Genomic DNA, 26554 nt, shown 5'->3' on the forward strand with positions numbered 1-26554 from the left:
CTAAATTCAATGCAAAAACAAATATTTAGAACATTTTGCAATTAAATGCGTTTTTGTGTGTGCATTGAATCTTGGCCAGTCTGTCATTTGCCTACATTTTCTTGGGGGTCCAAATGATGCTTTATTTTGATCTAAGACATAAAACTAGCCTCTCCGTTTTGACATCTCATTTTACTCCGATTACCGATGGAACTCCCTTAGTCAAAATGAATTGGACTAGTGCTGCAACGATTAAGCGATTAACTCAAGTATTCGATTAGAAAAAAATATTCAAATTAAATTTTGCTGCCTCGAGTATTCGTTTAATTAAAGAGGGGTTGTAATGGTTTATTTTGAAAGTGTTTGCATTGAGTTTCATTGATTTGGGTGGCTACACTGCCCTCTAGTCTGCCTCATTTCACATGGCTGAATCCAGCTGGTCCATGTTAAGACCAACATAAGCTAAGTTTTTGTTTGAGCTGTTTTCTAATGCATTCGGAATATGGTTTACAGGTATATTTAGCCATTTTCTGTTGGAATATGTGTCCAAACAATTTGCTAAGAGCATTGTAAAAAAAAAAAAAAAAAAGTTAGCGTATTATAGCATTTAAGCTAGCAGACTTTTGCTGTGTAAGTTAGCCAATTCTTCTTTTGTTGTACATAAATCCTTGTTTTATTTCATTTTTAAAACGTTTGAGGCTAAGCTCGGGTATTTTAATTTTTCATGTTCCTTATCCGATTACTTGATTATTCGAACTAACTAGTTCCTCGATTAATCGACTACTAAAATAATCGATAGCTGCAGCCCTAGATTGGACGTCTTTCGCCGTCAAAAGGCAGTGAAACGTGATCACTTGAATTTGAGGTTTATGTTTGACTTTTGGCGCATTAAAGGCTACAAATCAAGTGGTCCAGATACAAACACTACAAAACTTAGCAGAACAAAGTATATATGTGTCCAGCGATAACAAAACTAAAATAGTCAACAACAACCAACTAGTGTTGAAAATGTTATTATCTGTGTAATCATTATGATTAGTAGAGTTGTAGTATAAGTGTTTCGTTGTCGTTGATGTCACTGTTATCATGGCTGTTGTTGCCATCGTTGTCATTATTGTTGTGGCTGTAACTGTCATTTTCCTCGTTGGTGTTGTAAAATGCTCTAATCCAATCCAATTGAGTCCAGATTCTATCGTAATGAACAATTCTTTGTAAAGCGGAACGCCGGTGCTGATGGTGATAGTTAAATGGTTATACATATCTACATAGATGAACTACTATGTAAACATGTTTATATGTCTACACATTCAATATACTGTAACTTGGAGTATAGGGCTGGCAAGTGGGAGCTCTGACGCTGGATGCTAACACCTTGGCTCAGGTTCCCAAATCTTGTCTTTTAATGCTCAACTAGGACACGTAGCAATGAGTGGTCCCGTTGCCTGGGGGTTGTTCCCCTCTGGCAGCAGGTCCACAAATAAACATTTCAACAATTATCACCATGAGCACCAGTAAAGCTGTTATTACATAAATTATGACTTTTGAATGTACAATCAATATATGGGGACGGCAGTGATGGCGACTAGGGATGAGCGGATCAATACCAAAATATCGATATTTCGATCCAGCGCGTTAAGTTTTAGATATCGATCCCCAAGCAAAAGTATTGATATTTGGAATTAATACATTATATTTTCTTTTGTCTATTTTTTGGGAATATTTTTGTGCACACTTTTGCACGTAAGCAGTGCACGCACATAAGCAGTGACTTTAATAAAAGTGTTAAGTAAATGGTTGTTAAATATTTAGAGATTTAAACTATCTTGCTGCAGACTTTAAGGTTCTTAAGAAAAGGAAACCTACTGACCTAATGCCTTACTTGACCTCATTATTTCTTATTCATTTATTATTTTTTTCTTGATAATTTATGTTTAGTATTTATTTAATATTTTATTTATTTTTCTGTGATACATTTTTCCATGTTTTTTGTTAATTAAATGCTTGATTTCTTATGTTTTGTTGCTATTTATTTTTATTTTGTTAAAGGTGTGTTTCAATTATTTCAAAATCTTTTTGAAAATTGTGTTAGTAAAATAAAATTCAAAAGCGGCAAGTGACTATTGTTTATTGGATTTGTTTTTAATGATCTACCATTAGAAGGTGGTAACATGCTACTATTAATTCGTTCTATAATTCGATCAAAAATATTTAACTTAGAATAAAATTTGATCGAATACAACATGTAGCAGGGAAATGTTCTGTGCATATGAATTTAAGGGTCATGATTAAAGAGTGAGACTGACTAATCCGATTTTGTTGATGGATTGGTTTGTGATTTTGTAGGGAAACTGCTTTGCTAGTTATTAAAAGCAGCAGTTTTTCCATTGCAATGCATATTTGACTCAAAGAGACTTAATAGTTTTTGAGTGCTTACTCTGCAGGGTTGTGTATATAAAATATGAACTTCCGGTACCAATATCGGATCTGGATCGCAATATTTGGCCTTGGTATTACTTGGTATCGGATCGAATCCAAAATCAATGGTATCGCCCATCCCTAAAGGAGACTATGATGGCGGTGGTGATAGTGCAATGATGATGTAGGGAAGTGACTGTATTCATATTGAATTTTTGGGTAGTGAATTGGGGGGTGGGACCCAAAAAAAGCTTGGCTTCTTCCCAGTGCTTTTTGAGCTACGTATGCATGTTATAAATTTTTGCTGTAATCAACACTACTGGTATTGTTATGTTTTACCTATTCTTGTTTTTGTTACTACTGCTTGAAATAAAAAGCAAAATGTGTAGAGCAGTTTTTTCCTCCCTCAAATCTAGTTTCGGAACCCTAGTTGTAACGTACGAGTATTGTCAGTTTTGTCTCATGAACATTTTCGTACAAAGTGGAATTTACTCATAAGAAATTGTGGGTGGCTCTTAAAAGAGCCGTTGGTTTGTTGGAACTGCTTTAGCAATTTACTTGGAGCTGGTGTACTTGGTGACGGCCTTGGTGCCCTCAGACACGGCGTGCTTGGCCAGCTCCCCGGGCAACAGAAGGCGGACAGCGGTCTGGATCTCCCGGGAGGTGATGGTGGAGCGTTTGTTGTAGAGTGCCAGGCGAGAGGCCTCAGATGCGATGCGCTCGAAGATATCGTTGACGAACGAATTCATGATACTCATGGCCTTGGAGGAAATCCCGGTGTCGGGGTGGACTTGTTTCAGCACCTTGTACACGTAGATGGCGTAGCTCTGCTTCCTTGCCCTCTTTCTCTTCTTGCCCGCCTTATTGACGGACTTGTTGACAGCTTTCTTGGAGCCCTTCTTGGGCGCTGGCTTTGACGGCTCAGGCATTTTGTTCTTGTCAGTCTGCGATTAGCTAAATTGAGTAACGAAATGCCAGAGGAGCGAGTCTTTTTATCACACTATTCATGCAAATTTGACTGCGCCAGCGCTTTATTCTGATTGGCTGAAACTCCTGCGTCAACAGGGCGGTGTTGAAGAATACGAAAAAAGGCGCGCGCCTGTCAACGGCTCTAATGTCATACTTTCATGTTTTACTATATTTTTAGATGCTGTCGGGCTAAAAGAAATACAAATAATTTTTGGTGATTTTATGTTTTATTGTTTTTCGAAAGAGAGGTTCCACTGCATGTACAAAAATGTTCACTAATCCTTGTTTATACACTTTTAATGTTCATGACACAATTTCTGATACATTTTACAATACAAACTTACAACGGTAAAAACAACAATATTTGGAACAACAATAAGATGAGCATTAATAACATGAATGAATAGAATATTTAATCGTTTGTGCAACTGCTTTAATGTAATGTATATATATATATATATATATATATATATATATATATATATATATATATATATATATATATATATATATATATGAATGAATTCCATTTGTTGTTTGACATCACCTGATGCTTATGAAATGGAATCAAATCCAGTTTATTCTAGTTTAAAACAATGAATATGACTAACAGGCTTAAGTTGATGGTCGTTCTATTTTATGAAACATTTGCCCAACCTTTTGTTTGGCGTAACTGCTTTTATTTCTAATCTTAATGACAGATTTTTTTTATTTGTTAGATTTTTTTAAATATAAAACGAACCCCCAAAAAGGTTAAATTGATCATCTTTGTATTACTATAACTCACATTTAGACAAAAAAATAATAATAAAAAAAAAATAATAATAATAATAGTATAAAGATTTATCAATTTAAATAATGCATCTTAATTAAGGTTGTCCAAAAAATGTGTTGTCATGTGTTACACATTTAAGTTTTGCAGCAATAACGTCTACCTACTGGTGGATTAAGTACCCTAAAAATTGAACTAAATGAAAAATCAAATTTAAGTTTCTTTTTCATTAAAGAATGATATAGTTTAAAATTTTGACTTTAAATTTATTTATCTTGTTTTTTCTAATAATCATATGAACTGTTAGGAAGCATTTAGTATGAAAAATGGACGTTAAACAGACATAAGCTCTTTCTGAATGAAGTAGGTGGCTCTTAAAAGAGCCTTTGTGGGGTTTGGAATCAACAGTCAAATTTTACTTGGACTGCTTGGCCTTCTCAGACTTCTTGGGCAAAAGAACCGCCTGAATGTTTGGCAACACACCGCCTTGAGCGATGGTAACTTTGCCAAGAAGTTTGTTGAGCTCCTCATCATTACGGACAGCCAACTGCAGGTGACGTGGGATGACTCTGGTCTTCTTATTGTCACGGGCAGCGTTACCAGCCAACTCCAGAATTTCAGCAGTCAGGTATTCGAGCACGGCCGCCAGGTAGACGGGAGCACCCGCACCAATACGCTCGCCGTAGTTGCCTTTACGAAGCAGTCTGTGTACACGACCCACAGGAAACTGAAGACCAGCCCGGGAAGAACGGGACTTGGACTTCGCCTTGACTTTTCCAGCTGTAGTCTTACCACGTCCAGACATTTTCTGACAGTGTGTTGTCTTCTAATCGAGTAGTTGATCACCTGGGTTTCGTTGAATCGATAATCGCGATTAGTTTAGCAGGTGCATTTATACTGTCTTTGCTGCTTGGTGATTGGCTAGTTGATGCGGAGAACAAGTTGACCAATTAGAAAACAGCTACTGTAACGTTGCTCTGCTTCCGCCTTTTGTCATGTCACGCTCCCTCTAAATCGAGGAAATACGAGTTTGGACGTTAGAACTTTATTTAAAACAGTGACAGCTCATAGAGTTAAAGTGCTTATCGGTTATATTTGACAAAAAAGTAACCTGAATAAAGTGTGAAAAAACAGACAATGTATTCATTTAAAAGAAATAACAAAAGTAGTGTTGCACCGATATCATTTTTTGGCTCTCTATTCCAATACTTGGCTTTGAAAACAGCCGCAAAATGTCATTGTTTCAGTCTGTCTACTCCAATATTTTTACAGGGTATTCTTTTTATCCAAGTATTTTCCCCAATAGCTAAATGAATGGCTTGAGAAGGACCAGTCAGCCCGTCGAGGGGGAACTATTCACAACGAGGAAAACGAGACGAAGAGAGCTACAAAATGTCATTGTTTCTGTCTCTTTACTTCAATATTTTTACAGGATATTCTTTTTATCCAAGTATTTTCCCCAATTGTTAAATAAATGGCATGGTCATGATAAATAACAGTCTTGTGCTAAATGGAATATGAAATAATAAAAATGCATTTATTCAGGACAACATGGCAAAATTACTCCATAACGGTCAAAACTGTCGACTTCACCTTTACTGTGGCACCTCCCGAACGATATTTTATGACACCTAAATCGGACATATGTCATTTTCCTTCCCCGGCTTCGGAGAATGTAAACAAACCAAGAGGCGTGACAGCTAGCCGACATGCTAACCCGAACTGAGTGATGTTTCAAAGTCTTCGAAGCGGAAAATCACACATAACTAGCCTGGATTATTTGACATGACGACTGGGTTGTCGACTGTCTCTGTGGATCGGCAAACCGCCCGGCGGAGAGCAATTTACAGTCCGTTCCCCGGAGGAGGGCGGCTGCAGTTGTTGTGCAGCTAACGTGCAGCTAATGTGCACGAGGAGAGCTTTTTATATGCCTATCAATGATCAAACGTAAGTAGTCCTTTATTTAAAGAAAGTTTGTAGTGTTTACTTTGTAATCGCTATATTAGTATTTGACATAATACAAAACAAGATGTTTACTCACTTCCTCGTAAGTCCAATGGTCCCATAGTAGTAGGGCTTGTTTTGGCCAATATCCACGGTGAATGGGAAACTTTTGAAACTCCAAAAAGGCGCACACGCCTCTCCCTCATAAAGCAAGATTTTTCTGCAGCCGTTTGGCTGGCGTGATGTGAAAAATAAACGTATTAATCCGCAAAATCAGCTGAATCCTTAGTACTCATACACAACAGTACGGCTGTTTAGTGAAGAGGACGCCTTCACCCGTACACGTCACAGCGCCCTCCTCCTCAATGCAAGACCGAAGCCGGAAGTCACTCATTTTCATGGCGCGGGATTCAAAAAACTAAATTAATATAGCGGTCGCTTCCACACACATCCAAGCGGTCCATATCATTCAGGAGCATAAAATACTGCATATATTATGAAATAAACATGCTTTTTCGTGTCACATGCCAAACCCATGACCAAACACACACACACACAAACACCCATACGCACTCACAGACACGACATAAATATGTCAACAACATGCTCCCTCTTCTGCGTTCTTCGAATAAGAGATACGTTTTTTTTTCCGGCCAGCAGCAGCCACTGTAAGTAATGTGGAACAGACGTCAATCTCGTGGAGGTGGGGAACACACCAATAAATTTGCTACTGAAAATCCGACCTGCTTCAGATTTAGCATAACATTAAACTTTGTGAACTTGCTAACCTGCAAAAATCGAGTAGGAAGCTGCTTAGAGAGAGGTGTTTTCTACTGTAAACCTCCATTAACTGTGGGAAATGTAGTTTTTTTTTTACATAATTGCTCAACACACTGATGCACTTTAGAGATGAAAACAAGGGGGAAGAAGGTGAAAGACACAACCAAATAAAGCAATGTATTACTCATGTGGTGAAGGACAATGTAGGCTAACATGAAGTTCCATAAATTAAATCCAGACACTTATTCTGGAAGTTTTCAAATTTTTTTTTTTTTTTTTTAAGTAGTTTTTGAAAACAAAGGTTTGAATTGAACGGTGTATCACCTGAATCAATACACATGACAGTTATTATAAGTCAATACAGATTTATTTTGGATTGATCATTTAGCCTGTTAATTAATTAAGTTCATATTTGTGAGAAATGTAGCCCAAACCCCGTTCAACCAATCTGTTTGGTCTTGTTAATGTCCCCGTCCCCAGCAAAAAGTGTACATGCTGGTTATGCTGACATATCGTCCCTACCAATGTTGAGACCAAACCTACGCCCTTGGTATCGGCCGATACAGTACTGATGCCATTCTTCTTATTATTATTATTATTATTTTCTTTTAATGCTGTCGTCAAATTTGAATGTAAAGTAATCCTATTACGACTACGTCTCCACGAGTAGTTCGGAATGTACAATGTGCCTCCTTTATTTCTGTGTTTTTGTTTTTTTTTTCATGTATGTTTTTGTGTTTCTTTGCATTGCACAGTTTCGTATTTGTTGTGCTGTTGTATGATTGTGATTTTTGAATAAGAAACACAAATACGGCTACGTCTAAACTAGGACGGATAATTTTCTCCTGGGTATTTTGTTGACTATTTTTACAACTGTCCGCACTACGTTTAAGGTACATTTTGTTGAATTTGACTGTTGCTAGAATTCTGTTGTTCACAAACACATCAGATCTTTCTAAAGGCTCATTAAAATGAATGATTACTTAAAGTTAATTTTGTTTTCTATTAAAATATTGTGTGAAGTTTTTCTCTTAAAAAAAGAAATATTACGAGACAGTGTGACTGACAAATATATTTTAACAGTATCTTTACTCTATATTACAAGCCCTTTTATATCTTTTTAAAATGTTTGGAGTTTTACTGTGTTGTTTAAAAAGCTTGTGTGGATATTTTGGGCAAAAAAAGCTTTCGCTTGAAACTTGATGATAACCTGCTTTGTTATTTGTGTGTCTGTGTGTCCCTGTGTAGGGGGGTACAGTGAGCCCTCATTTATCGCTGTTATTGTGGACCTGAACCAACCACATATTGTGAAAAACCATGAAGTAGTGTCACAACTCTCACAATTTTTAAAATAAATTTTTTGTATATCTATAATATCAATAAGTGTATATAAAACCCTAAAACAGCAAATAATATCATTAAAACATTAAAGAATAGTTTGAAACATATGAATAAAATAATAATAATTAGGGCGATTAGGCAAACGATTAACATTTTCTAATCGAGTTAATTACAGCTTAAAAATTAATTAATCGTAATTAATCGTAATTAATCACAATTCAAACCATCTATAAAATATGCCATATTTTTCTGTAAATTATTGTTGGAATGGAAAGATAAGACACAAGATGGATATATACATTCAACAAACGGTACATAAGTACTGTATTTGTTTATTATAACAATAAATCAACAAGATGGCATTAACATTATTAACATTCTCTTAAAGGGATCCTTGGATGGAAAGACTTGTAGTTCTTAAAAGATAAATGTTAGTACAAATTAGAGAAATTTTATATCAAAACCCCTCTTAATGTTTTCGTTTTAATACAATTTGTAAAATTTTCAATCAAAAAATAAATTAGTAGCCCGCCATTGTTGATGTCAATAATTACACAATGCTCATGGTTGCTTAAGCCCATAAAATCAGTCCCACCCAAGCGCCAGCAGAGGGCGACAAAACTCCAAAAACACAAGTAACAAGTGGACATTGCACTCTGCTGTCATTTTAATCTGTTTGAGCGGGGCATGTGTGTTAATTGCGTCAAATATTTTAACGTGATTAATTAGAAAAATTAATTACCGCCCGATAACGCGATCATTTTGACAGCCCTGGTAATAATATAAACTACTCTACTGTGTCCCTGCTGATCAGAAATCACATTCAGTTCACAGTTCATGCGTTGTGAGGTGTTCAAAAGGGTTTAGTCCAAATATTTTATAATCGGAGCGAAGATGCTGCTGTGAGCAAGCTACTGAGTTGAACTTCATCAAGGTGTAGACATTATATATAATTTTTATTCAGGAATCACGCAGGCAGTCTATAGTACAGCCCCCCAAAGTCATCACGGAATACCCTGACATCGCTAGGAGAGCTCTGAAACAAACGAAACAAGATCAGGCCTCCCACTTATTCAAGGTGAGTTGTATTTTCCCTGCACTTAACACAACGGGGCTAAAAACAAACACTATTTTATATTTGCTGTATTTTTCTGCCGCACATTGCCGGTATTCTAACAAATTTGGCATGCGCGTAACGTTAAAAATGACCGCGAATGCAGCGACTCCAGAGTACACACTACAAAGTTTCTTTAAAGAAAGGAATATTAACTTATGTTTGCCATGTTAGCTGCACAGAAAAACTGCACGCAGTTCTGTCACTTAACGACTTCGCCATGTCCTTAAGCATTAATTTACGCAATTTTCGTGTTGCACATGTGTGTTTATGATGTAAATAGTTTTTTAGCACCGTTGGATAACATCGAGAGTCCAACTGAATGTAAAAAAGGGCTTTTTTCACCGCCACAAAAGCTTTGGGAGCAAAATTTTATAAGGGTGCAAAATTTGACAGAACACCAGTCCGGGCAAAAAAAAAGACCCAAATAACACCGGTCCGTGGTGCAAAAAAGGTTGGAGATCCCTGCATTAGAAGACAAAGGGAAAAAAAGAAAAATTAAACATTAAGAAGGCACAAGCTGGGAGTGGATCTGTTATGACTGTGGTACTCCCCAAGGTTTCTCATTTTTTCCCCAAAGAGTTTTTGGAGTTTTTCCTTGCCAGCATGGAGGGTCTTAGGATGGGGGATGCCCAGGACTTGAACTTTATTTATTTCATCTGCTGTTTCTGACTTTGTATCATATTGCGTCTGCAATAGTAGTTGTATGGATGCTCCAAAGTTCCATTGTGCTTTTTGCAACAATGACAATAAATATTCTGAATCTGAACCTGAAAGCCCTTTGAGACAACCTTGTTGTGATATAGGGCTATACAAATAAAATTGAATTAAATAAGCAATCGATGCACAATAAACAGGCTATCATGCCAATTGTGCCACAAGCATAAACTACAGTATATCTAAAGCTATTTGTAGGGGCCGATATTTTCAGGGAAATATCATTTTATCTTGATATAAGATTGTATGTCTTTCATGACTGTTGTTACTATTATTTATAAACAAATTAGCCTATTCTTTACTAGCTAGCTAAACTAGCTAGCATTACTATATATGTAGTGTGTGTGGTGAGGGGGGTTATTTATATACCTTCATATTGATCCATTGAAAACATTACTCTTATGGTTCCTACAGATGGTGTATGATGGAGAGGCAGTTACAGGGTTGGACACAAGAGTCCGAATTTCTGAAGGTGAGGATCCAGACCATTGTCCAGGTGACAGTCGCCCACCTGGAAATCCAATTTAACAGGATAAATTGGACTCACAAGATTCCACTTATGTGTCCTCTGAAAGTTTCCAAATCATGGCAAACCAAATGAGTAGGTAGGGTTCTTACTGGAGCAAGTTACCTACCTCCCACCTAGGGCAAAACACAGAGGAACAATATCCTCAGAGGTCGGTCATTGTGCGCGAAATGGCTTAGCACCACCATCTCACCAAAAAGATGCATAGGAGCTGAGAGCTCATCATAAAATGATAGAATACATGTGGCCCTCTTGTCTATGTGTGCACGCTCAAAAATATTTTTTTTAAAAAAATCACTACGATATTGTGTGGTCCTTAATATACACGTGATTATACTTAACCAAAATGGCATTAAAACGCATTGATTCTAGTTTTTTTTTTTTACCCATTTATAGAGAAAAGTGTAGGATCCAGCATCAAAGTTAAGCATGTAAAGGTTAAAATGCCCACTCTGGCGAATGGTAACTAACACTTGCAATTTTCGACAAATTTAATCAACAAATGGTTAACGTCTCAGTCTTAACGTTTTATTACGATTTGTGTAGTACATTTTAATGTATAATTACGCTAAGGTAGTTTGCTAGTTACATGATATGAATCAATTACTTAACATATTGAGGAATGCTAACTTTAGTGGTAAGTTTTGGCTCTTAAAAGAGCCGTTGTTGTGGTTGTAGTGACTGAAGATCTAAGCCCTCTCCCCGCGGATGCGGCGAGCCAGTTGGATGTCTTTGGGCATGATGGTCACCCTCTTGGCGTGGATGGCACACAGATTCGTGTCCTCAAACAGGCCGACGAGGTAAGCCTCGCTGGATTCCTGCAGAGCCATAACGGCGGAGCTCTGGAAGCGAAGGTCGGTTTTGAAGTCCTGGGCGATCTCCCTAACAAGACGTTGGAAGGGCAACTTGCGGATGAGAAGCTCGGTAGACTTCTGGTAGCGGCGGATCTCACGAAGAGCCACTGTGCCGGGCCTGTAACGGTGAGGTTTCTTGACCCCGCCGGTGGCAGGAGCACTTTTGCGAGCAGCCTTTGTTGCAAGCTGCTTCCTTGGAGCTTTTCCTCCGGTGGACTTACGGGCGGTTTGCTTGGTTCTTGCCATTCTTCGTCTTCACAAGGTAACCGTTTCGTCAGTTATCTCAATGTGAAAAGTAATGTGGCGAGCGCTTTTATCGCGGAGTCTCTCCTGACACAATGGCGCTGATTGGTCCGTTCGGAGATAAGAAATGGCGCGAAAAAAATGATGGTACCTGATTGGACAAGAGGAATTCGAATTAAACCAATCATCAACAACGACTGTCGCTTGACTTGACGATTCATGTATGAAAGGAAATGAGGATATTCGGTCTAAACTAAGCATTATACGTATTTAGACTCTGACATGTGTTTGTACCATTAAGAAATTGAATTGCCATGTTTCGTGAAAGGACACAAAAGTTCAGAAGCAACGCCCAAAAAAAGTCATATTCCCAAGAGGCTAATCTCTCATTCAAACAATGACACGACAGTACAATGTCCGCTTGGTCACCAAAACTACGGAAAGCACAATTTACGTTACTGAAGAGTTGTGTAGTTCAAAACAACCGGGAAGAGTTTGCACACATTTGCAAGAAGGGCAACTTTAGGCAGTTTAATGACGTCCAAACAACCGGGAAGAGTTTTCACAAATTCGCAAGAAGGGCTATTTTGGAGGCACCGTTTAATGACGTCATACACGAGCGCCACATTCATGTGCTTTGAAAGGTGCCCGACAGAATGATAGTGTGTAAATTTGACTAACTTTTCAAAACGCTGAGGAAATAAAACTTGTAAATTGCATCAGCGTTCTTTGATTAGACTCAAATTTCATAACAGTGTAAAAGTTTATTTCAAAAACCAGTGTTAAAACTAGACATTCTTCCTGGTGGAAACATGTTCGGACTTGTTCTGACTGAGTGACGCTCTGCCCAACCATGACATTACAATACAATAATCCATAATGTGTTAGGTCCATTACCGCTTATATTGGTATAGGATTTTAGGAGTTGGACAATATTGGGATATCAGTTGAACATATAATCACTGTCAATGGCAGCCATCACGTTGGTTTAATAAATACAGCAGTGGAAACAATAGTTGTGTATTTATTTCCAGTGTTACTATATTGAGGTCAAAGATACTGTGTGGTCAAGTATAAACTCCATTTTAAAAGTAAAGCAGATTGTTTTATCGCTGTTGGATAACAAGTTAAATAAAAGAAATAACAGGAACCATTCCTTTAGGGAAAAATTGTGTGAAGAGCAGTTTTGGGTGAATGGAATGGTCGTCAAGTTCTACTTGGTGTGCTTCGTCTTCTCAGTATTTTTTAGGCAGAAGAGCAGGCTGGATGTTAGGCAAGACTCCGGCCTGAGGAATTGTTACTCCGCCTAAGACTTTGTTGAGCAAATCGTCATTGCGAACCCCCAACAGTAGATGACGGGCATTAATTCTCGTCTTCTTGTTGTCGCGAGCAGCGTTGCCTCCCAGTTCTAGAATCTCAAGGGTCAGGAACTCGAGCACGGCAGCCAGGTAGACGGGGGCACCCGCACCAATGTGCTCACTGTAGTTACCTCTGCGGAGCAATCTGTGGAGACGCCCGACCGGGAACTGGAGTCCAGCACGGGAAGAACGAGTCTTCGGCTTCGCCTTGATTTTATTGCTTGCCTTTCCTCGTCCTGACATTTTAATTGTTTCGAAATTCTTTCTTGGATTGTCAATTACGTGTAGTTGGTTTGTTGACAGCGTCAAACCACACAGTCTAGCTTGTAAATTTGCTTTGCTGCTCAGTGATTGGCTAGTTGAATCGGGAAACAGTTGACCAACCAGGAAAGAGCAAATTTTAACTCACGCTGTTGTCATTGCCTTCTGTCTTTTAAGAGTAGTATTGACGCATTTGCGTTTAAATTCCAAACACAGACAATCAAACAAAATGTCACACTTTATTAATATGCTATTTCGTCAATACTATTTTGCGTATGGCAACTTACGACACGCTGTAGCGTCTCGCAGACACAAACCCATGCTTAAAAGCCTAAAAGCTCCGTGAACTTCCGTGTCATGTCTTTAACCCTTAAAAATCAGAGGTTTTGCACCGACAGTAATACGTCAGTTCCGTTTATTAATATTCATGACGTTAGCAACATGTTGCTAAGAGGGGGGGACACGCTTCCGTTTGTCCCCAATAGTAAATGAATGGAAATAGTGTACGAAGGAGATGTTTACAGAGCGAAACCTAACAATTCTGTCTGAAAATGATGTCCCTGGTGTGCCAAACTCACTGGTGAATAGGGGTGTGTCAACATATCGAAATGGCGGTATATCGTGATCAATGTTATTAATTTTTTAAAAAGCAGGGGTGAAAGTGGTTTGAATTTCTTGCCGGAACTCCCCGACGTGAAGGTCGCCAAGGAGTCAGTAATTTAATTTATTTATTTTTTTTTTTATTGGGGGATGCAAAGAAAACTGTTTTGGTCAGTTATTTCTATAACACATACAAAAACTGATTTTCATTCAAAATTGTATTTTTTTTTTCAATGATTTGCAATATAAAAGTTAACAAAAACAGCTATCCATCTCCTAATTTTTATTTTCCCTCATTTCCTCACATACTAAATGCCAAATCTCAATTATAACTACTTAAGAACATAGGATGTATATTAAAATTGAAGATAATCTGAACATTTACTTTGTGTTGTGTTTTTTTAATAATAGAGATATAAATAACATCAGTGATGTTATTGTCAGTGATGCTGTGGGGCTGTTTCGCTTCCAAAGGCCCTATGAACCTTGTTAGGGTGCATGGCATCATGAATGCTTTGAAATACCAGGACATTTTAAATCAAAATCTGTTGCCCTCTGCCCGAAAGCTGAAGATGGGTCGTCACTGGGTCTTTCAGCAAGACAATGACCCTAAACCAGGGGTGGGCAAACTATTCCACAAAGGGCCGCAGTGGGTGCAGGTTTTTGTTCATACTCATCATGAGGACAACCTTTCACCAATCTGGTTTCTTACAAGTGCAATCAGTTGATTGCAGTCAGGTGCTTCTTGTTTCCACTGAAACATCATTGGTTAAACTGTCTGTGCTGAATCAGTTGGAACAAAGACCAGGACCCACTGCGGCCCTCGAGGACCGGTTTGCCCACCCCTGCCCTAAACATACGGCCAAATCTACATAGAAATGGTTCACCAGACACAAAATCAAGCTCCTCCCATGGCCATCTCAGTCCCCAGACCTCAACCCCATTGAAAACCTGTGGGGTGAGCTGAAGAGGAGAGTACAGAGGAGAGGACCCTGGTCTCTGGATGATTTAGAGAGATTCTGCAAAGAGGAACGGCTGAAGATCCCTATTTCTGTCTTTTCCCATCTTGCGAAACATTATAGAGGATTAGGTGCTGTTTTGTTGGCAAAAGGGGGTTGTACAAAGTATTAACACCAGGGGTGCTAATAATTGTGACACACATTATTTGATGTCAAATAATTTTTTCTTTATGTGGGATTTTTTCCCCACTGAACAAATGCACTTGTATTGAAGGTTGGATTTTTCTCTTTTTTTCCATTAAGGTCCCATATTATTTAGAAAAAAAAATATTAGAAGCTAAAAAACACAATGACTATAAATCCAATAATTATGGAGGGCACTGTACAATGCGATGTCACGGTCTAAAAACAGCATTTGTGCGGTACGCTATTTAATATGAGTAAATGAGGGAAAATACAAATGAGATGGAGGTTGGGGTTACTGTATAGTGTTTTAGTTAACTGCTATTTTCCATATCGTTGAAAAAATACAATTTTGAATGAAAATCCATTTCTCGTGTATGCCTTGTTACAGTAAGTAATGCATTAGCCTAATCCATGTTAAACCTGTTGTGTTTTATAGGTATAACTGCCAAAAGCAGTTTTCTTTGCATTTTTGTGGTTTTAGGAGGTTTGACACCCTCCTCCACCCAAAAACAAACAAACAAGGGGTTACTGAATTCATTACATAAAACTGAAATAGAATGCAAAGAACTGAAAATGTTGTGGTGTGAAATAGAACATACAACATGAAATAATAAGGCGTACAGTATTGTCAAAAGTTTTTATTTCTCCTGGGAAATAAGGTCATCTTACTTTTCACTTTTCAAAGCTTCATTATGCACAAACTATGTACATTCAAACAGCTAACTGTTAGCCAACATCTTGAAATGTTGAGCAAGCCGACATCGAGCTACTTGCTTGAAATGTAGATATAAACGATTCCAAAAGTATTCATTGAGGTTTTTTTTTCTTTTAGAGGAAAAAAAAATACTTGCACATTTTTGTGAAAGAAAGTGCTTCAGTGGAGTGATGTTTTCAAGTTTGATTTGCACAACATAGTTGCTAAGAAATGTTTTATTATCAAGAAACGGGCACTTGACTAGTGATGTCATCGGTGCATTATTCTCCGCACCTCACCTCTAAAACTAATCCACTAAGGCATTTGGGCTCCACACGGTCACAACGACAACAAAAAGCCTTTGCGACACGCTTACAATTTTCAGCGCAATAGTCCCGCCCTCTGCGCAGAGAATCCGGCGCGGTCATTAGCAGGATTGGCGTTTTACATCACTGGGGTCGACGCTTCATCACGAGGTTCCCCTCTGTGCTTTTTATACGATAAAACAAATAATCTGACACGTAGCAAAGCTGCAAGTCTAAAACAGTCTGATAGCAAAGATTTTACACTTTCTTTATAGAACATATGTACGTACATGGAGCAAGACTCCGGAGATTTTAAGTTTCGTGACACGTAATAGTTCGGGATGTAACCGCTAGTGGGCCTCATTGATGGACAGCTGGTAAAGTATCTCGGTGGATGGATCTCAATTATACCGAGGGGATAAAATTGTAAAAAATTGTAATCTTAAAATTTAAAGGGTGCTGTTTGAGAATCGCTGTCTTTTTTTAATAGAAAACAGTTTCTTTACCCCAGTAAAGACTGGATTTGTTTTTGTTTTTCCCAAGAAAAAGTTGTACTTTGATGAACAATTAGCTTTCAACGAGACAATAATTGTAATTTTTTAATTTATTTTTTTTACATTTATAGGTTGGATTTGTTCGTGAGCAAAAACAGTTTTTGTTAGGGAGAAATTAGATTTTTTTAAATTGGCATTTAAGGAGTTTTTCCCACCTTAAAACTGAAGGAATACATTTTTTCTCAATAAAAATTGCTTTCGTTTTTATTGACAAAGTATGTTTTCAGGAATATTTTTATCATTTTTAAAAACAAAAAAAGTTAAAGGGGTTTAATTGCAAATGATTTATATTTTCATATGAAAAGGTACTAACCATTAGAATTTTCTATATTAAAAAAAAAAAAAAAAAGTTGTGTTTAATTTTTAGAAAATAGTCATATTTCTTTTAGTCAAGATGTAATTTTATGAGTTCTTCATAAAACTTTTATTTTCTAGAAAAATATGACTTTATTGATAAAAAATACTTAGAATGAGTATTTTTTTAAGGGGGTCAAGTTTGCGTTTTGAACCCTCTTCAACGTGGCTTTAACTCTCCTCGCTATGATAACAGAGCAGCAGCGCCGACGCCAAATAAAGATCAGAACAAGATGGGCTTGCCAGCCGTCTTTTCCTGCACGTAGGAGGTGAAACGTTTCAGGAACTTTGGGTACTCTCTCTTGGCCACCGCCCGCAGAACTGATGCTGGTGCCCAGCCTCCGGGATTCACTGCACACAAGAAAAAAATTAAGTTTTTTCCCCCTACTGAAGATTAACATTTTGTTAGATGAAAAATATTATAAAAGATTAGTCTTACATAAACATATGAGTAGGTTCTAAACAGTCAAGAAAAAACTAATTTTCTCTAAGTTGGTAGCTCTTTTGTTTCCTCTTATAACTCTCAGTCCCCCAAGAAAAAGGAAATATATAAAAATATGCATGTATATACTGTATATGCACACATATACATGGGACTGGACAAAATAATAGAAACACCTAACATTTTGGCATCCTAATCATTGCACATAATTGTTAAATAATGGCATGAACATTCTAATGAAGTTGAGCATCTTGTATGGCCAGCCAATCCCCATACCTCAACATTAATGAGCATTTATGGTCAGTTTTAAAGATCCAATTAAGATGTCGATTTCCACCGCCATCGTCTCTAAAAGAGTTGGAGGGTATTCTAACTGAAGAATGGCTTAATATTCCTTTGGAAAGAATTCAAAAGTTGTATGAATCAATACCTCGGACAACTGAGGCTGTAATTGCAGCAAAAAGCGGACCTACACCATATTAGATTTTGTTGATTTTTTAAAGGTGTTTCCATCCACAGTCCAACCCCTGTATATATACAGTATATATACACACTAGTCCTTCTAAAAAATATAGCATATTGTGATAAATTTCATTATATTCTGTAATGTACTGAAAAAACATTAGACTTTCAGATATTTTAGATTCATTACACACAACTGAAGTAGTTCAAGCCTTTTATTGTTTTAATATTGATGATTTTGGCAAAAAAAAAAAAAAAAAAAAATCAAGAAAACCCCAAAATCCCTATCTCAAAAAATGATCATATTTCGTCCAACCAATACAAAAAAGTGTTTTTTAATACAAAAAAAAAAAAAAAAAAAAATCAACCTTCAAATAAATATATATATACACACACACACACACATATATATTAGGGATGTCAAAATTATCGCGTTAACGGGCGGTAATTTATTTTTTAAATTAATCACGTTAAAATATTTGACGCAATTAACGCACAAATGCACCGCTCAAACAGATTAAAATGACAGCAGTGTAATGTGTACTTGTGTTTTTCGGAGTTTTGGCGCCCTCTTCTGGCGCTTGAGTGCGACTGATTTTATAGGCTTCAGCACCCATGAGCATTGTGTAAGTAATTATTCACATCAACAATGGCGGGCTACTAGTTTATTTTTTGATTGAAAATTTTTCAAATCTTATTAAAACGAAAAATGAAGAGGGGTTTTAATATAAAATTTCTATAACTTGAACTAACATTTATCTTTTAAGAACTACAAGTCTTTCTATCCATTCATCGCTTTAATAGAATGTTAATAATGGTAATGCCATCTTGTTGATTTATTGTTATAAAAAAGAAATACAGTACTTATGTACTGTATGTTGAATGGATATGTCCATCTTGTGTCTTATTTTTCCATTCCAACAATAATTTACAGAAAAATATGGCATATTTTATAGATGGTTTGAATTGCGATTAATTACAATTAATTAATTTTTAAGCTGTAATTAACTCGATTAAAAATTTTAATCGTTTGACACCCCTATAATATATATATATATATATATACATATTTATATATATATTATGTTATAGGGATTTTTGGTTTTTCTTGACTTTTTCGCCAAAATCATCAATATTAAAACAATAAAAGGTTTGAACTACTTCAGTTGTGTGTAATGAATCTAAAATATATGAAAGTCTAATGTTTATCAGTACATTACAGAAAATAATGAACTTTATCACAATATGCCAATTTTTTGAGAAGGACCAGTATATACACATATATATATGTATATATATGAAGGGTGTAACGGTACATGTATTTGTATTGAACCGTTTCGGTACGTGGTGCTCGGTTCGGAACGGAGGCATACCGAACGAGTTTCTGACGTAATGTAACCCTTACTTTTCGAGGCTGTGAGTCGATCGGGTTACAGTTTCTTTGTGTAGATTATATTTACTCCATCTTCTCTACTATAATGAGGACCAACACGGTAGGACAGTATAACCCAGAAAAGTGAACGGCGCGAGAACGTGGCCGCTGCGAGAACGCAGTGAAACGCGGGCGTTAAAGTCCATCAGCCAATGCACACCAGTCGCAGTGCGGCCGTGTGTTAAATGCGTCCCAGAAGCGGTTCAACACGACGCACGTGAATAGAACGGCAGAACATATTATTTGACGCGAGACGCGACCCTCTTGCGTCAATACTACTACGGGTAGCTAGGATCGGGCAGAACGTAAGTCACTCGTGTAAAAATACGGTGGATCCGGTCGATTTTCAAACTAATATGCAATCGTAACCCACTTTTTGAGTCCATCAGATCTCTTGAGTGGTAGATCGCGGCACAGTTAACTTGTCGTTGTTGATTTACTGCTGTCTTTTCTGCTATAATAATAATCAACAAGGCCCCGTGTTTAATACAAAACCCTCCTACCACAACAAAACAAGTAGGAACTAATATTCACATAGGAACTAAAGTTATACAACATAAAATATACAATATAAATGAATACTACATCAAATTTTAAAATATAAACACATAATAAAATAAATAGTAGCCCATTTAAATAAAATAAATTGAAATGAGCTAAAACACATGTAATTAAATAATAAGGATAATACTCAGATCCTGCTTACACAATTAAATTTATTAATTTTTGTGTGGCGCTTTAACTTGAGAAAATCTACCAATAAAGCTTTTGAAAACCGTTCATAAGAAGAAGAAAAAAGATTCATTGAGGCATTTCATTTGTAAAATACATGTTAAAATCTTTGTCATTGGGATTGCTTTTCTCTTTAGCACAGGACTTCTTTTTTCCTCTTTCTCTCAGAAAGAAAGCTCACCAATATGCGGGGTCTGAAACGCAAATTGTTGTTGGATTATCTTTAAATACCAGCTACTTTTTGAGCAGAATTCTAGCTTTGTATAGGCTAATGTTCCTATTGTTGAAAGCACAGAGGTGTGTAATAAACAAATTGCCTGGCACAGCCAGACTATTCTCCCTGTATTTTTCAAACATTGTGAAAAATAGTCTGGGACACAGCCCAGTAACGGGCTCTCGAGCAAGATACAAAATCAACCGTCCAATCAGATTCGTTTATTTGCGTGACGTGTTCTTAACGAGTAACGTCACTCTTGCGCGCCGAAAGTCGTGTCTACAACAACACAGATGACGAACGGGAGAGCCGAGAATACTGTATGTTCCAATCTGCGGTAAAACCAGTTTTAAATGACCAAAAACACATCGAAACAAGTCATTGACAACAGTCAACATGGCTCGCGCTAGCCATGTTGAATAAACCGCTCACGCTAATTACTTGTCGCTTTAACAACGTCATGTCTGCCCGTCGCTGATTGGTCAAATCCGCTGTCTGTTTGCAGTGGCTTGCTCCACCCTCGGAATTTGATCCACCGGACGGTCGCCAGACTCAATCGCTGGAACAGCGGTGAGTCTGGTATACCAGGCAAATAAACAACTAGCACATTTATATTTTGCATTTTGTTTTCTGACTGTACCGAAAATGAACCGAACCGTGACCTCAAAACCGAGGTACGTACCAAACCGAGATTTTTGTGTACTGTTACACCCCTAACATATATATTTACACACACACGTATATACTTTTTTTTCTTACAAAAATAAAACAAATTCCTTAAAATTAAGCTGCAGTTTCAGTGAGAAAAATTAGGTTTCAAGAAAATGATATTTGAACTTTTTTATTTCAACCCCTTGTTTTTGGGTGGGAGGTTGTATTTGAGGGGAACAAAGTTGTTTTTTTCTGGGAAAAATCTAGATTAAAATAATTTATTATCACTATTATTATTTTCAAGTTGCACAATTGTGTTCGTGACCCACCATTTGCCACGTAGGTGATTTTACACAGCACATTATCTCTGCTGAGCTCTTTGTCGCCCTCTGGTGGACTGACCAGGGTCTGGCAGATCATGGCGATGTTGATCTTGGCGCGTACGCAGCGGCTGCTTGGCTAAAAAACAAACACACGGTCAGTACTTCCACGACTACTAAGAGGAACTCCCGCCCCTGGGTGCCTTTCCGCTTACCTGCGCATCCTGGTGGTCCACGGAAAAATTGCACACCAGCCACGTGTCGGGGTCGTTCTCGTTGCTAGCTACCATCTTACGCATGGCTGACAGGTACAGAACGTCACGCTGGGACGCGGGCCACACTCTCTACGAGTGCAAAATAATTAAGTTTTTTTTGTTTTGTTTTTGTTTTTTATTGCAATACTCGATGACCAACTGCGGCCTTACCTTATGCGTCTGATAGACGACAACGGCGTTCTCCGACAGCGTCTCAACAATGTTGAAGTTCTCAATGGTGGCTGCGGGGGGAGGTTGAGAGCCAAGGTCACAACGTGACAAACTGAAACGTACGCTGAGGCCGCAAATTCGGACGTACTTTCCCAGTCGTTTCGGTAGGCCGTGTCCCAGAAGTAGTGGCACACCTCGTGTCCCGTAACACCTTTCACCGAGTGGGTGGCTTTGAGCGGGTCAAGAACAATGCCGTTCTCCTCCACTTCCCTCCTGTACACCTGGACTCAGCAGGGGAAATAAACTCAAATCAGGATCTGCATTTATACTACCTTCCAAAAAATGAAACAAATTGATATTCAGACACAGTTGGTTTTGCAACAGTATAAGGCTTCTTTATCCTCTGCAAAAAACAAATTGCATTATTACCAGGATTGCCAGATCGGAAAGACTGTTTCCAGCCCAAACACATTGTAAAACCTGCCCAATTCAATAAAAAAAAAAAAAAAAAGCCCAAATTACAACCTGATAAGATGTTTTCCTTATACAATTCAAACTATTTTTTATATATTATAACCAGAAAACATAATAAATCAACAGTGGAAAACAAATTTTTGAGAGGAATCATGTTTTTTTTTTTGCGGATAAGCATTATGGGAGATGCAGTTCTTCTCAAGAAAAGGTTAAAATTATTGTACATTATTAATTAATTATATATTTATTCATTATTTAACGTCAAAATACATGTTTGTAAATAGAAAAAAACTGTTGAAGTATAACTATGACAATATTTTTCCAGAAATTTTTTCTGGATAAAATATTTCTATTGAGATTAGTGTTAAAAGCACGAGGAATTGATTTGAAAAAAAAATGTCATTTTTAGAATTATGATTATTCATTTATTTTATACAGTGTATTTAATGCATTTAAGTGTCATTTATCTAGAAATAATTTGTTGAATTTGTACCTCCAAATCAGTAAGTTGCTCCACGCATTGTGAGACGTTAAAATGGCGGATACAATATACTTAGAGAAAAGGAGATGCTGCTGAATGACAGTAATGTAACTGAACCTTAAGGTGTATTGATAGACATGCAGGTCCTTCTAAAAAAAATAGCATATTGTGATAAAGTTCATTATTTTCTGTAACGTACTGATTAACATGAGTCTTTCATATATTTTAGATTCATTACACAGAACTGAAGTAGTTCAAGCATTTTATTGTTTTAATATTGATGATTTTGGCAAAAAAGGAAAGAAAAAACTAAATTCCCTTTCTCAAAAAAATAGCATATAATGAAAAGGTACTCTAAAGAAGCTAATAACCTAACCATCTGAATCAACGAATTAACTCAAAACACCTACGAAAGAGTCCTGAGGCTTTTAAAAACTGCCAGCCTAGTTCATTACTCAAAACCGCAATCATGGGCAAGACTGCCGACCTGACTGCTATCCAGAAGGCCATCATTGACACCCTCAAGCAAGAGGCTAAGACACAGAAAGAAATTTCTGAGCGAATAGGTGTTCTCAGAGTGTTGTATCAAGGCACCTCAGTGGGAAGTCTGTGGCAAGGAAAAAGTGTGGCAGGAAACGTTTCACAACCAGAAGAGGTCACCCTGAGAAAGATTGTGGAGAAGGGCCGATTCCAGACCTTGGGGGACCTGCAGAAACAGTGGACTGAGTCTGGAGGATTCCCGACCAAGTATTGAGTGTATAGCTGATATAATTGATTGAAGGTTGACTTTTTTGTCTTAAAAAAAACTTTTTTTGTATTGGTCGGATGAAATATGCTAATTTTTTGAGATAGGGATTTTTGTTTTGACTTTTTTTTGCCAAAACCATCAATATTAAAACAAAAGGCTTGAACTACTTCAGTTGTGTGTAATGAATCTAAAATACATGAAAGTCTAATGTTTATCAGTGCATTACAGATAATAATGAACTTTATCACAATATGCTAATTTTTTTAAGAAGGACCTGTACAGGTTTAACTGTACACACTAATGAAACGCACTAATCCTTCTAAAACCCGCCAATTTTTTTCAAAAGCAGCCCAAATTTTATCAACTTGCTCAAAGCGTTTTTCTCCCGCCGTGAGTAGCGAGAACCCACCCAATCTGGCAGGGCTGATTACTCCACACTTGCTTACCGAACAGTTATGCCTGTCTTCATGTAATTCTATGATACAAAAGATGTTAACTGCCAGCTTTCTCTAAAAAGTATGCAGTTAACTCATTCACTGCCAGTGTCTCACTCAGAGAGTATGCATTGTGGTAGTTAATAAAAAGAAATTGACATTGAAAAGACCAATTGACAGCAATGCCCGTTGAATTTTAACTAGGAGGGGCTGGATGCGATGGATTCGGCGTTTATTGCTGTCAATGGCAGCCAAAGAGTTGCAAATTAGCATTCCCTTTTAAAATGAAATTATAAAGAACTAATCATTTCAAGATGTTTTCAGCTACTAATCAACCACATGAATGAATAGTGTACACTCTTCTTTCAGCAGGTAAACTGTAAAATAGTGCATCGTTGCCATCTGCTGGTGGTTGTGCATCAGTAAAATTGCTTCAAAGGATAAAAAGTTACAATAGCAGTAGCACTGAAAAACAGCATACTTTCATCTCTCCTTCTTCCACCACCAGCTGCCAGTTAGCGTCACCGCCGACATCCTGAAGTGAGTAGGTCATGTGACTCTGCACCATCTCCTCCACCTGCGTGAGAGGAAGCCATGTTGTCGAATTTTTGATCATTTGCAGGGTTGATACCTGCGGAAAATGACTGAGGTGTCTTTGTTGGAGAACCTGCTCAGACAATCTGTGAGAGCCTGAGCTGGAGAAGACATCTGCTGGTGGAGGTGGGCTAGATCTCTGGATTCTTGTCTTCTCCGACTGCAACACAGACGCAAGAAAAAAAAACCTGACATTTATAACATGTTTCCCGAGACAGAATGGACCTCTGATGCATGTCTTCGCCTACCAGTTCTATTTTATCCTGTCTGTCGAGAGCAGCTTCGACCGCGTCAAAAAACTCTTCCTCATTAATGAGGCTGTTCGGACCCTCCTGGCGGTGACAGCAAGAAGTGTCAACACATGAGCTCATTGTTTTTATCTCTTTTATGACGTCACCTCGTAATCTGGACCTCCGAAGTGGGATTTTTTCTTCAGCTCATTGAGGGCTGCTTTGTAGCTCTCCTCAATTCTTCTTCTCTTTTCCATTTCCTGCGAGCATGTTTAGAAAGTTAACTCCCAGTTCAACTATGTTGGATATCTATTAGTGATAAACTCATTGAAATTCATAGCAGAATGATGAAAAGAGCCACACCATCGGGCATTAGACATTCATTTATGAATAGCGCTAACCGCTAACACAGTGAGTATGTGCAACCCCTTTCACTATCAACAAGACCCCAAAAGGAACAAAACAAGACCAACAAGAAGTTCAGGGGGCCACGCCGTGATCTGACTGACGGATCCAGACCAGAAGTCATTTTGAAAATAATGAATATATTTCTATATGTGGCGTACTGAAATGTACTTAATACGTTAGGAAACATTAGGGAAGAGTAACATGAGAAATTCTTTCCCTATCTTTTCCCCCAAAGAAATTAGGCACCCCCTCCACTAGATGGCGCCCCAGACAACCGCTGAGCTTGCCTATGCGGAGGGCCAGCACTGCTCCTCCCATTAAAGAGAATTATAATACTAAGGGGCTGTGAGATATCAATAGAACCGTTATGTGGCAAGATAACAAATATTAATAAAGTTAACAAAAAAAAAAAAATCACATTCATGAGCAATTATCAAAAATAGATAGAAAATTACGAACATTTCCGAAAGTATTCTGGAAACAGCCGAATGGGGCTTTGACGTCATAGCCAGGAAACAAAAGGTCGAGGCAGGTGCCATCGTTGTTTATCGACAAGAGAGTTGCGTTCGTGTTTTATCAAAAAATCGCTAAAATGGTTCAAACTTGGGGTGTCAAACGATTAAAATTTTTAATCGAGTTAATTACAGCTTAAAAATTAATTAATCGTAATTAATCGCAATTAATCGCAATTCAAACCATCTATAAAATATGCCATATTTTTATGTAAATTATTGTTGGAATGGAAAGATAAGACACAAGATGGATATATACATTCAACATATGGTGCATAAGTACTGTATTTCTTTATTCTAACAATAAATCAACAAGATGGCATTACCATTATTAACATTCTGTTAAAGCGATCCATGGATAGAAAGACTTGTAGTTCTTAAAAGATAAATGTTAGTACAAGTTATAGAAATTTTATATTAAAACCCCTCTTCATGTTTTCGTTTTAATAAAATTTGTAAAATTTTCAATTAAAAAAAAAAAAAAAAAACTAGTAGCCCGCCATTGTTGATGTCAATAATTACTTACACAATGCTCATGGGTGCTGAAGCCTATAAAATCAGTCGCACCCAAGCGCCAGCAGAGGGTGGCAAAACTCCGAAAAACACAACAAGTACACCTTTCACTGTGCTGTCATTTTAATCTGTTTGAGCGGGGCATATGTGCGTTAATTGCGTCAAATATTTTAACGTGATTAATTTAAAAAATTAATTACCGCCCGTTAACGCGATAATTTTGACAGCCCTAGTTCAAACCTGTCATGCTATGTGGTGTACAAATAGCCATTTGTTGTAATGTAGTACCCATGAGTTCCCGAACGCGAAAAAAAGAGCTGGACTACGCAGACAATGAGTAAAGTTCGTCTGTGCAAAGAGGGCTAATTTTGTAGACCCAGCCCCCGGCACAGTTTTGTGTGATGCGCATTTTACACCTGAAAGCTATTCAAACTATGGATAAATGAAATTAGGTTTTGCTAAGAAATTGCTGCTGAAAGCAGATGTGGTGCCCGCCATACACGCGCAACCACCTAAATGTCCCGAGATATCAAGAAAAAGGACGATGACTGGCACTG

At 37.5% G+C, this 26554-nt stretch overlaps 5 protein-coding genes across 13 annotated transcripts in view; all 5 read right to left on the reverse strand.

The window, feature by feature from the left end:
- Nucleotides 1-2925: 2925 nt before the first annotated feature.
- LOC130905326 (histone H2B 1/2-like) lies at nt 2926-3343 on the reverse strand. The gene has a single exon (XM_057818615.1). The coding sequence runs from the start codon at nt 3321-3323 to the stop codon at nt 2949-2951; it is 375 nt and encodes a 124-aa protein (XP_057674598.1). The 5' UTR covers nt 3324-3343; the 3' UTR covers nt 2926-2948.
- A 577-nt stretch (nt 3344-3920) lies between these two features.
- LOC130905324 (histone H2A-like) lies at nt 3921-4986 on the reverse strand. The gene has a single exon (XM_057818613.1). It carries the CDS (start codon nt 4938-4940, stop codon nt 4551-4553), a length of 390 nt encoding a protein of 129 aa, XP_057674596.1. The 5' UTR covers nt 4941-4986; the 3' UTR covers nt 3921-4550.
- Nucleotides 4987-11103: 6117 nt separating this feature from the next.
- On the reverse strand, nt 11104-11683 carry LOC130905323 (histone H3-like). The gene has a single exon (XM_057818612.1). It carries the CDS (start codon nt 11655-11657, stop codon nt 11247-11249), a length of 411 nt encoding a protein of 136 aa, XP_057674595.1. The 5' UTR covers nt 11658-11683; the 3' UTR covers nt 11104-11246.
- Nucleotides 11684-12123: 440 nt separating this feature from the next.
- Nucleotides 12124-15489, reverse strand: LOC130905327 (histone H2A-like). Its single transcript, XM_057818616.1, has one exon. It carries the CDS (start codon nt 13253-13255, stop codon nt 12890-12892), a length of 366 nt encoding a protein of 121 aa, XP_057674599.1. The 5' UTR covers nt 13256-15489; the 3' UTR covers nt 12124-12889.
- Nucleotides 15490-15641: 152 nt separating this feature from the next.
- LOC130905311 (ceramide transfer protein-like) overlaps nt 15642-26554 on the reverse strand; it is a 31774-nt gene continuing 20861 nt past the window's right edge. For 6 of the 9 annotated variants that reach the window (XM_057818591.1, XM_057818590.1, XM_057818595.1 and 3 more), the window contains 8 exons: nt 24732-24824; nt 24583-24666; nt 24222-24494; nt 21752-21884; nt 21604-21674; nt 21394-21522; nt 21188-21317; nt 15642-17276 (listed from right to left, as the gene is read on the reverse strand). In XM_057818591.1, coding sequence (XP_057674574.1) covers nt 17149-17276; nt 21188-21317; nt 21394-21522; nt 21604-21674; nt 21752-21884; nt 24222-24494; nt 24583-24666; nt 24732-24824 — 1041 coding nt within the window. In that variant the 3' untranslated portion in view covers nt 15642-17148. The remainder of the gene's footprint in view (nt 17277-21187; nt 21318-21393; nt 21523-21603; nt 21675-21751; nt 21885-24221; nt 24495-24582; nt 24667-24731; nt 24825-26554) is intronic. The other 3 variants (XM_057818597.1, XM_057818596.1, XM_057818598.1) reach the window with 1 other exon arrangement.

This window comes from Corythoichthys intestinalis, chromosome 17 (genome assembly GCF_030265065.1).
Source record: "Corythoichthys intestinalis isolate RoL2023-P3 chromosome 17, ASM3026506v1, whole genome shotgun sequence".
NCBI classification, from domain to species: Eukaryota; Metazoa; Chordata; class Actinopteri; order Syngnathiformes; family Syngnathidae; genus Corythoichthys; species Corythoichthys intestinalis.